The following is a 12,621-nucleotide window of genomic DNA, read 5'->3' on the forward strand; positions in this document are numbered from 1 at the left end:
GACATGACCGTTATGAGTTACTATGATATCTTTTTGACCTACTATCTCATAAAGTTCATACATTTCTTACATTTGCATATTAATTTCTTTAAATAAATAAATACATTTTTTATTTATTTATTTAGGTTATGAATGGTCATAAATTGTAAATAGTTATATATAGTAAAAAGTTATATCAGGTAAAGCTATATATGGTAAATAGTTATATATGCAGTTGCTGTGGTTTGAAAATATGCTTGTACCTATTCTTTGTATTCACTAGAAGTGATCAATATACCTTGCATTTTCTCTATACTATTGTTTGTGTTCATCGCGAGTGTGCGTTGTTGACGATCCTAACACTTGGGATCGTCTAAAGGGAATAATTGTCCAAAAGCCTTTCGAGGGTTTGACATACTTACCAACATTGTTCTAAGCACTCGACTTGTTGATAGGCGTTGTGTCACTCTAAACGTGTACCTTCTTCCATTACCAGTAATATACTTACCGAACAAATCACTTCGTAAAGAGTGTTTGAAAGTGCAGTCAAAAAGAGAATTTTAAAAGAAAAATTAAAAATACCATAATTGAAAGAATCTCATTATTAATTAATATAATAGAGATAATGTTACATACATATGAAAATTAAGAGCAATCATTAACGTACAATTAAAAAGGATGCAAGAGAAAATCGAATTTGATTCACTTTTTTCTTTTTAATATTTTAAAATTGGAATAAAATTCTTATTGGATGTATTAAATATTTATGTATATTTGTCCCTATCATTTTCCATTTTCCCCTTTTATTTTATTGTTCTCTTATCAAAAGAATGTCAAATAAAAATGCAAAATTTAATCGAATTTATTCCAATTCATTGTGCTAATTATGATTAATGTCATAATATAATACTTATTCGCATATGTGATTAAAAAAAATCCTTAACCTTTGATTAAAATATTCTTAATTTTTAAAATATTCTTTAAATGGTCAAATCCTCGTTTTTTTTTATATAAGATATAGGTTTGAGTCGTCTAATCACATCAATAATATACTTCATTATTATTTTTAGTATAATATAAAAATATAAAAAAAAGTATATTTCAATTACTATGGAATTATACTCACATTTTTAAAAGTTGTCTTAGAATAAATAGTTAAAAAATTAATTATGAAATAGGTAATTTTGAAGATTAATAATAAATTAGAATTGATTTTGTGAGGTCAATCTAGTTTTAACGGAATCCATGAACTAATATAACTTTATTTGAATCGAACCCAATTTAAATAAGTGTATAATCCAACCCAAACCAAATCGTATGAGTTGATAGGTTGATCGAGTTTTTTTGAACAATCAGATTAAGAGATTAAGGATGGAATGCATTATATGATTATACAAATTTATTATTAACTAGGTTATGTCTAATCTTCCCCTTAATGCTCCACCATGATGAACATTAGAATAATATAGAAGAACATTGAAGTTTTTGGAGACTCTTACACGAATATACCTCACTTTTAAAGAAAGCATTCAAAGCCTTTTCTTTTCTCTCCTTAGGCCCCAAAATTCTAATAAGTTGTTCACAACTTGCTTTAGCTATAGTGGCTTGTGATAATCATTATTCTTTTCGAGTTCTAACACCATGAGAACGTAGATCATTGGAATTTTTCATTTCTTCGTTACTATATGTTTTGATTAGTTGAGTTATATATCCAAATTAGTCTCACAAGAAGAATTAAATTAGTTTTTAGTTCTTCCTCATTCACAAACTTCAATTGTTGGAATCGTCGAAAACATGTTTGAAAACATATATGTGGGATCTCAAAATCTACCCGCTTTCAGGGCCCAACCCTCACTCTTATAGAAGGAATGCTTATAATGAATGTTTTGTTCCATTCTCCAATAATATGGGATATGACAATTCGCCCGCTTGAGGGCCCAATGTCCTCCTTAGCACACCGCTCGGTGTTTGAATATGATATCATTTGTAACAGTTCAAGCCCATCATTAATAAATATTGTCCATTTGGTCCATTACATATCGTCCATTAGCCTCATAATTTTAAAACGCATCTGTTAGAAATAGATTTCAATACGTTTATAATGAATGTTTCGTTCCCCTCCCCAACCAAATTTCACAAAATTGTTGGAGGACAGTAGTTTAATCCTTCATTGACATCTTTATTTTTTAGCCTTTACATCTATTTATTTACGTTTCTTAGGAACTCTCACTCTATTGTCATTGGTTAGGTTTACTAAAAATGATTTTACATGGAGTTTGAAGAATCTTTGAAATAGTTCATATATTACTCTTGATAAAAGGTGAACTAAAAATGATTTTGTATAAACGACTGAATGTGAGACCTATCTTTTTAATATATCATAGCATGATTTTAGCTAACTTTTTCAGTCCAAACAAGGTTGGATGTGTAACACTTCTCTACACATGATCGAGCATGACTTCTTAGGTCTAGCTTATCAGACTAGCACTCACTATCAGGCTCTATGTCAAATACCATGGATGGAAATATTTTGTATAACATCATGGTGAACATAATGTCATAAATCATAAGTCATAATGTATGCACCCGTACTCATCATGTTAAAGAAATATCCCGGTGCACATGACACACAAATATGCATGAGATCTCCATAACTTATAATCATGGCATAATGTATGATGCAAGACAAATTTTGATTTATTTATAACATAATGAGTCTGTGAATTATGCATACATAATTCTCATATATTTTGTAATACATAGCATAACTTTCATAGCATGATCTAAGGAGGTTTATGCACCATAGATTAACGATTTCATAAGAACTTTGTACAACATGACATGATCACAAAAATAACATAACTTTATTACATAAAATAGCTTATCATAACATAACATAGTATGCCATAACTTATCATGATATAACATAGCATATCATGATATAACATAGCATATCATGGTATATCATAGCATATCATGGTATAATATAACATAACATGACATATCATAGTATCACATGAGATAACTTAGCATAACATAACATATCATTCATATATATGACACATGCAAGAACCACAAGGCACGAATCATCATACATAATACAAGTCATCCAACCAAGCCGATACTAAAACCACTTACTTGATTGACCTAAGTCTAACTTACTAATTCTTTTTTGTAGTAGCCTAAATATTCCCTCGAAGATCTAATTCAACCTCAGATCCATCATTTTGATAATACCAGTTAAAATAAGATGACCCCAAAGATCAACTATCTAGTAGCTTATTATGGAGGATAAAGAAATATCTCAATATATCTATTTTATATCTAACACTGTGAGTGTAGGTGCTTCTCTCTTGGAAATATACAAGGTTGAGAGTAGGAGATACTCGGTCGAACATTTATAAAGTGGGTTGTATCAATTGTGATACTGAGATAAGACATCCAACCATACGTATGTTACTATTTGCACCTAATATTCTTGTATGTCAACTACATATTATTTATGAACGCAATAATAACCCAAGATTTTACTCAATATTGGATAATGCTATAAAACGTATGTAATAATTAATTATTTTGCCAATATATAAAAAAATTGTTCCGTTACAAAAATTATGAAGTTTGAGACATAAATCTAAACAATAAATGAGATTAGATCGTAAACAATACCTAAAATCAAAATAAAAACACATCTAAAAAACTGAACAAAACTTGTTGAATCAAATCGAACGGGTCGAACATTTGATCTCAAAATATACGTTTCATAATCAATTATGACACATTAACCATTTTATATTTAAAAAAATAAAAAATCAAGAATAATATTTTATTGAATAAATTTGAATGTGGAGAATAAAAATGATATTTTTATATAGTTTAAACTTTAGGTTATAAGATGGAGTGGATAAATCAGCTTAATTAAAAAAAATATGAGTTTTAAAAGTATTATTTTGATTTAAAATTAAAAGTAAGTAATGGATTGAACTTTAGTGCTCTTTTGATTGTGTGGACTTCACAAGTGGTTGAACGCTGTGAGGTGAGAATAAAACTTTTATAAAGTTAAAAAAAGGAAAAAAGAAAAAGAAAATAAATAAATAAACCAATAAATCTAACTTTCACTATCTTAATCCTGGATTTAGTAACAATTAATTATGTTTAATTATTAATAAATTAGTCATGGGTTTTTTTTTTTTTTTTTTTTTATGATAATAAGTCAAAAGAACACTAAAAAATAAAAAATTAATAATAATAGAAAGAGAGTATATTAGTAAATTTGAAGAGGGCATACGAATTTTATTAAAATCTCTTTAAAATATTGTTACTTTAGTTGAGCATCTTTCATATTCTTAGAAGCACCATCAACCTTTTCATTCCCAATCTTTCCTTAAATGGTAAATTTTTTTCTTAAGCCCCCTCTAATTAACCATACATTTATCTCCCTTTCTTCTCATAACGTATCTATTTCACACTCGAGTATAGAAATGATATATGAACGAGAGTAATTTTGAAACTAGGATGGTTAAGAAAAACTTAAAATAGTTGAAAGTTACTGTCTATATCAATAAGATGCATATGTGCATGCATGGACCGTGTGTAGAGAAGTACTATACATTCAATTCTATCTAGACTGAAAGTTGAGACCAAAGTCATGAAAGGATGTTTCATAATAGACCTAAACATGGTTGCATGTGATTGCATTTCTTGACTCTTGTGTATTTCTTAAAATACTCAAGTCATGTCGTACTTATACTTTTTAGTTAAGGGCAAGACACTCATTGCTCACAAGATAAGACATCTCATAAAGAGGAAGAGATGATTTAGGATTCAACCGTTTGCGAAGGAAACATGGGAAAAGAATAAACACAATGTCTCAAAAGAATTGTAAGAGAAATAATATTCAATCATCCTTTGTCGTGGACAACAAAAAGGACTATTCGATTTTATTTGTTACTCAAGTGTTGTGAATTCTTCGATTAGCTTTCCTTTTAAGCAACTCGAAATTTTATTTGTAGAAGTGAATCTTGTAAGGGTTTGCTTATCAGCTGGTTCTCGAGATTGAATTATCAACTAGTTCGGAATGACATAGAAAAACGACAATAAAAACATATTGAATTGAATGCATACAACCACAACCCATACTTACCAAATCTTTCAACTTTTCAAGAATTACATTCCCATTTTGGTGGAATATGAATATCTACTTTTTTTTTCCATTACCGTTTTTGGGAATGTGGGCTGTATTTGGCTGATTGAAAATCGAAAGGACAACATCAAAACAGTTTCTAAAAATACTCTAAAATCTTGTCCACTAATGTTTCAAAACTACCATTTGAGTAGAAGTTAGATTAGACGGTTGAATAGATGTTGAAACCTAGAACATAGATTGTGGTAACATAGATGTTGAACCCTAGAACATAGATCGTGGTAACATAGATGTTGAACCCTAGAACATAGATCGTAGTAACATAGATGTTGAACCCTAGAACATAGATTGTGGTAACATAGTTGTTGAAACCTAGAACATAGATTGTGGTAACTTGAAATAGTGTGACTATGTTACAATTTTTTAAAGAATATGGACATTTTTTAAATAAATGACAAAGTTCGAAAGACACTATATTTCTAAAAAGAAAATTATTTACGGTATATAACAGTCTAACCCACCGCTATTAGATATTGTCATCAGCCTCACAGCTTTAAAATGCGTTTGCTCGAGAAAGATTTCCACGCCCTAATAAGAAATGTTTCGTTCTCTTCTTTAATCAATGTGGGATCTGACCATCCACCTTCCTTGGGTGTCTAGCGTCCTCGTTGGCACGTTGTTCAATTATTTGACTCTAATACCATTTGTAATAGCTTAAGCCCACCGTTAATAGATATTGTCCGTTTTGACCCGTTACGTATCGTCATCAACCTCACAGTTTCAAAGCGCGTCTATTAAGGAGAGATTTTCATACCCTTATAAGAAATGTTTCATTTCCCTCTCTAATCAACTTCAAATCTCAAACTTAGTTGGGTTGTTTGTTATGTTTGGAGGGCTAATGTTAGCCATAGCCTTATAATATACCAGACATGAAGCACCCTCTCCCCTTACCCCTCCCACTCTCTTCATCCCTTTTTGTCTTTGCTCTTATTCTTCAGTCAGAATCTTTGTTTATTTTGGTCGAAAAGTGTGGGCTGACCAAATCTCCAAAAGATTATTAATTAGTGCCCAAAGTGCTCTTTCTTTTGGAGGTCACAATACTCTAAATCGAATCAGCATATAATATATGACTTTTCATAAGCTGCCTTAGCTTCTTCCACTTTATCATCACTATAAATATGTGTGTTTGTGTACAAAAACTTCAGCAGCTGCTGCTTGTGGTATATCATTTAAAGGCATTGCATGAAGTGGAAGAGAGGAGTACTAAGCCAAGGATGAATTGCCGGCCGGCAATGGATTTTGATATTATTTTATGATAATGTTGATAGCAACTTCCTCCTCTTTGTGGCCGGCAATTCCATTCTTGGCTAAGTGTGCCTTTCTTTCTCTCATGTCATGCCCAATATGATGAAGATCTTGGCGGTGATTGATATACTTCTGATTGTTCTACCAAATATATGGAGGTTTTGATATGCTTTATAGATATTAATGTTTTTCATGATTTTTTTGGCTGTTTTTTGGATCGAGGTGAAATAACACGGTTAATAGAGAGAGCAGTTGTTAACCTGTTTGAATCTTCTCATTCGTAAGTGTTGAGTTGAACTGAAAATATAGTGACGGGATATGGTTGGAGTTTTTCAAGCACTCTTTTAACGTTTTTACCATGTCGAGTATGAGATTTCTCATCGGTTGAGGAGGAGAATGAAACACTCATTATAAGAGTGTGTGAAAACCTCCCTCTAGCAGACGTGTTTTAAAAACCTTGAGGGGAAGCCCAAAAAATGACAATATCTACTGGCCGTGGATTTAGACTATTACAAATGATATCAGAGCCAGACATCGAGTAGTGTGTCAGCAAGGATGCTGAGCTTCGAAGGGGGTAGACACTAGGCGGTGTGCCAGCGAGAACGTTGGGCCATGAAGGGAGGTAGATTGTGAGATCTCACATCGATTGGAGAGAGGAACGAGTGCCAGAGAGGACACTGGCCCTCAAAGAGGGGTGGACACCAGGCGGTGTGCCAACGAGGACGTTGGACCCTGAAGGAAGGTGGATTATGAGATCCCACATCGATTGGAGAGAGGAACGAGGGTTAGTGAGGATGTTGGGCCCCAAAGAAGGTTGATTGTGAGATCCTAAATTGGTTGGAGAGGGGAAGGAAACATTCATTTTAGGGGATGAAAACCTCTCCCTAGCAGACGTGTTTTAAAAACTTTGAAGGGGAAGCCTAATAGAGAAAGCTCAAAGAGACAATATCTATTAGCAGTGGACTTAGATCATTACCTCGAGTATTAAATTTAACGGATCGTTGATGTGGTGGGAGACTATACATTAATTTCTAGTTTTCTTTCATGAATACACAAAAGGAAGTTGGGTAGGCTATGTTGGGAGTGACAAGACTCTTGTACTTGGCATGAAATGATTTGAACTGAAGTGTCAACCTTGGCAAGTTGCAGCGAATCAAACTTGTTGTTAGGACATCATACAAGGGGTGTGGATGTGATGTATTTGGATCACATTAGAGTACAATGCCACACCTATGGATTGCACCTATTCTTTTCCTCATATTTCATTTCAGAATAAATGGTGTGAATGTGTAACATCCAAAGTTTTACCAAAGATTACTTCCCATTTTTCTTCGTTTTATATTTACATTTTTAGATCTTTAATTGTAATGGGTAATTTAATCTGAAATTAAGGGAACATTCGAACCTAAGTTTTGTCAGGAGTGTTTATATGACCCAATAATCTGATCAATTCAAGCTATCTAACTCAAACTATAAAAGTTGGACTGAGAACTCTATTCGAATTGTTTATGTCACCAACTCATCATACTCGAAATTTTAAGTTGATCTAGAATATTTTTTTAATCTAGTAGTACAGCAAGAATATGGACATTTTGACGAATTTTGAGTACTCCCTTTGGAATTTACTGTAGTTGTAAACTTTTTTAACCTTTTTTGTGTGCAATTTATGTTAACCCACAACTAGTAAATATTATCCGCTTTGACTCGTTACATATCGTCGTCAGCTTCACAGTTTTAAAACCCATTTTTTAGGAAGAGGTTTTTATACTAAATGCTTCGTTTGGCTCTCTAACCTATGTTTCTCACAATTTGGTATTCTGATACTAGGTGGTGTGCTAGTGAGAATGTTAGCCCCCAAGAGAATGGATTGAGAGATCCCACATCGATTAGAGAGAAAAATGAAACATTCCACTTATAAATTCGTGAAGCTAAGGGCGATACGTAATAGGTCAAAACAGGTCAGAGCGAACAATATTTGTCAGTGGTGATTAGATTATAACACATAATCATGTCTTAAATATGGATGTTAATTTAAGTTTATGATTTTTTTATAAGTTGAAAGGAAAATTTATTTTTTTGTCGTTGCAAATTTATTGAAGTAACTTCGGTTTTATGTTAGTATGCATGAAAGTAATGCATGCCCTAGAGAGTTAAACACAAAATTGATATATATAGAAATCGCATTGAGAAAAATAGAAAGGCAAAGTTTTATAAAAACCTCCCATACTACAATAAATCAAAACTAATCCCAAACTTCACTTACAAATACATGTTTTATAAGCATAAACTCTCGTGGTTTTGTTTTTAGTTACACTCGATAATTATAAATCCTTTCTTGATGATTCTATTAGGAATTACAAACTCTCCACAATAATATGATATTCTCCATTTTGAGTATAAACTCTTGTGGGTTTGTTTTTTTGTTTATATTACTTATAAATTCATGATCACTTAATTAGACAAGGTAGAACACTCTTCCTATGTATTCGTGCGTATGGTAAAATAGGTCCATTGGTCTAATTTACGATCATCTTTTTCTTTTTATAACTCAAACCACATAATAGGTATTAGTAATATTGGTAGGAAAAAAAACCCTATTATAGCTTATGATAGGTATGAAAGTAATGCATACTCTTTTATTTAGGAGACTCAAAAGTATAGGGTAGAAAATGTTAGTCGTTCTTAAGATGAATAGGTGGATGTTCTAGATTAAGAACATAAGAGAGAAGATGTAAAGAGAAATATGAAGATACTAGGATGGAAAACTCCATGAAAATCGAAATTTATTTATAAACTACCTATGAGTCACCGGCTCATTCTTCAACACGCACGCATTCCTTAGTTCTAGTTTATATATAGTGTTTTTCGTGCATTGCTTCAAAATCAAATGAATCCAAAAATCATAAGAATAAATTAGTTCATAAGAACAAATCATATTTTTGTTTAGGTTGAAGTAATAAAATCGTGAGACTAGGGTGTAGGAAGAAATCAAATAAAAGAGTTTTACCCTGCCTTATGAAATTAGTCCATGAAGAGTCTCTTTTCTCTTCTTTCATTTTATTCTTCTTTTGAGGAAGGAGCTTAAGATTAATTCTTCTGAACCTCGGTAAATAGATTTCTTTCCTTCCTTTCATTCAAGCTAAAATCATCCAAATGCAAAAATTGTGATTTCTTTTTTCTTTGGTTGAGTTTAGTTAACATAGAAGTAAACATCATACTAAAAAAATCTAATAATTTTCATATTTGGAGACGAATTCGGTCAATAAAAAGATTCATTCTCAAAAGAAAACACCACCGAGCTATGCATAATCTCATTTTCCCAACATTAACACATTTGACAAGAATTCCAGCCATGGCGGCCTTCATAAGGGCACAGACGACGGTGACTAAGATGGAGAAGATTAGGGCACAGGGAGATTGCCCTCACTAAGACCACCAAGACCACCAGAGCTAAGTGATGAAACCATTGGTCGAGACAGAACTAGCAATGCAGCTGGAATGGCTGCTAGACAACCTGATATGACAGAAAACAAAATTAACCATTTAAAGTTAAAAAAAAAAAAAGTAATAGTTCATCACAGCCCTGATTAGACCATTTTCAACAATTTTACGACAATGAATTCTATATTTTGAAATGTGGGCAACAGAATGTTTCTATCTCTAAAAAAAAATGTCACATCCCTATAATAGTTCTCTAAGAAAAAATGTCACATCCCTATAATAGTTTTTCTGACTCTGCCCATGATTTAGTCCATTCTGACTCATGGTCAGCCTAATAGACGCATTTTAAAACCGTGAAGTTGGCAACGATATATAAGGAACTAAAGTGAAATATCTGCTGGCAGTAGATTTGGACAGTTATAAATAGCATAAGAGCCAAATACTGATCGATGTGCCAGCAAGAGCGTTGGACCCCCAACGGAGTAAATTGTGAGATCCCGCATCGATTGAAGAGGGGAGCGAAGCACTCCTTATAAAGATATGAAAACTCCTTAGTAGACGTGTTTTAAAACTATGAGTGACAGAGACACGTAACGAACCAAAGCAAACAATATTTGTTAATGATGGACTTGGACTGTATACTTCCTCACCTACTCGAGGTGTAAGTAATACTTGGGGCAATCATAAATGAATCCATGAATTTTTTATTTGTTATTTTGACCTTCGACAAGCTCGGCCATTTTTGCCACCATAGTCCTCAGCAATAACATTAGTTTGACACAAATATTCTGATTGTTACTCTTCTAAAAAGCTGAGTAAGAAAAGACACCAAACCCTTCTGCTAGTTCCTGCATATCCAGCATGGTAAAACAATAAAAGCCAAAGAAAAATACTAAGAACATAGGCTAGAAGAGTTCGGTTATGTTTTACTATCCATGTTAGCGAGAAATTGAGTTCAGAAGCCAACAATATCAAATCCTTATTTACATTCACTACTTACAAATCATGTCAGGCTGTTCTGACAAGTCCTCTGTGTTGAAGAATAATAATGAGATTCAAGCTCCTTAAGCCCTACAGCAGCTTCTTCACCAATTTTAGATAGGATACGGTCGGTCTGCTCCGCCTGCATATTGAATTCCACGATTCTTTGCTCCACGTGGTCGTTTAGTGAAGCAAATCCAGAAAAGATTGCTGCCTGCTTAAGTTCTGAAACCAACTTAAGCAGAGAATCAGCTGCCTGAACCTGTTTAGAAACGAGTAAAAAACTCTAAATTAGTAGCCATTATGATTATAATGAAATGCTATCATCTATATCGAGTGATAAGAACAAAAAAGAACAGATCCCAAATTTATTATTGCCTAAAATCTTATGTGGGAATGAAAGAAGAAATTGAACAAGATTATAAAACAATTACAATCAAATGAGAATTGTCAGAAACGAAACAAGACCCATCAAACCAAATTCGACTGCTGAGAAACCTCGAAAAGCAACAACAGATGACAACAAGAACCAATACTAATAAAAGCTGGCCAAAATTCTTTCACCAAAAAAGATCTAACTAACTGAATTCCACAAAGGCATCAACATGAAAATCTATGGAAAGAGCTTCCCTGATGATGACCTCACAAACTGATATTTCTAGCCAACTGATATAAAATCTGAAGTGGGATAAGACCCAAACAAAACGTCCAGCTTCCGAGAGTAAAGGATAGAGCTCAATAAAAAAATCTGAGCTTGTCATTCTACTGTTGAATCATCAAATAACTATTCTTATTCCTACGAAACAAAAAAAAAAGCTATTGATCAAAGAATGCTATGAATTATCTCCCAACTTTTGGCTTTTCTTCTTAATGGTGATCTTTCATGAACCCAACGAGTTATATAAAAATTGCCACCAATGCACCAAGGCTCCTTCACAGTATGAGAGAATAAAGACCGCATTCATTCCGAATACATTTTCGTTCTCTATAGTCAATTGGTTCATAAATGTGTTACCCAACAAATTCACTTGTTCTGGAAAAATATTTCAATTGAGAGAGTGCAGCCTCCTTTAAGAAACTCCTAAGTTTTTTTTGTTGTATTGGCCCAAGCCAACCACTAGCAGATATTGTCCTCTTTGGAATTTCCCTTCCAGGCTTTCCCTCAAGGTTTTAAAACACATCTGCTAGGGAGAGGTTTCCACACCCTTATAAAGAATGCTTCATTCTCCTCCCCAACCAATGTGGGATTTCACAATCCACCCCCTCCAGGGTTAGTATCCTCACTGGCACTCATTCCCTTCTTCCATCGATGTGGGATCTCACAATTCACCCCTTTCGGGGGCCAGCGTCCACGTTGACACTCGTTCCCTTCTCTAATCGACGTGGGACCCCCAAATCCACCCCCCCCTTTGAGGCTCAGCTCCTGGTTGGCATATCGTCCGATGCTTGGCTCTGATACCATTTGTAATAGTCCAAGTCCACCACGAGCAGATATTGTCCTCTTTGGGTTTTCCCTTTCAGGCTTCCCCTCAAGGTTTTTAAAACGCTAGGGAAAGGTTTCCACACGCTTATAAAGAATACTTCGTTCTCCTCCCTAACCGATGTGGGATCTCACATTTATCTTACTAGCATCCCACAAAATCAGTAAGCCACCTAATGTCTCAATAGATCCAACATTAATCCAACCGATTTCTTTGGAGCACCATAAAGATTTGATAACTTTTCAGTCAAAAAAAAAAAAAAAAAAAAAAAAAAAAAAAAAAAAAAAAAAA

The 12,621-nt window shown here is 33.3% G+C and overlaps 1 protein-coding gene across 4 annotated transcripts in view; it reads right to left on the reverse strand.

The window, feature by feature from the left end:
• Window positions 1-9,642: 9,642 nt before the first annotated feature.
• The window catches only part of LOC111492015 (mediator of RNA polymerase II transcription subunit 22b-like), a 4,160-nt gene continuing 1,181 nt past the window's right edge, over window positions 9,643-12,621 (reverse strand). For 2 of the 4 annotated variants that reach the window (XM_023141160.1, XM_023141163.1), the window contains one exon: window positions 10,770-11,111. In XM_023141160.1, the coding sequence (XP_022996928.1) occupies window positions 10,872-11,111 (240 nt within the window). In that variant the 3' untranslated portion in view covers window positions 10,770-10,871. Of the gene's footprint in view, window positions 9,942-10,549; window positions 10,725-10,769; window positions 11,112-12,621 lie in introns of those variants that run through there. The other 2 variants (XM_023141161.1, XM_023141162.1) reach the window with 2 other exon arrangements.

Source organism: Cucurbita maxima, unplaced genomic scaffold (genome assembly GCF_002738345.1).
Source record: "Cucurbita maxima cultivar Rimu unplaced genomic scaffold, Cmax_1.0 Cma_Scf00017, whole genome shotgun sequence".
NCBI classification, from domain to species: Eukaryota; Viridiplantae; Streptophyta; class Magnoliopsida; order Cucurbitales; family Cucurbitaceae; genus Cucurbita; species Cucurbita maxima.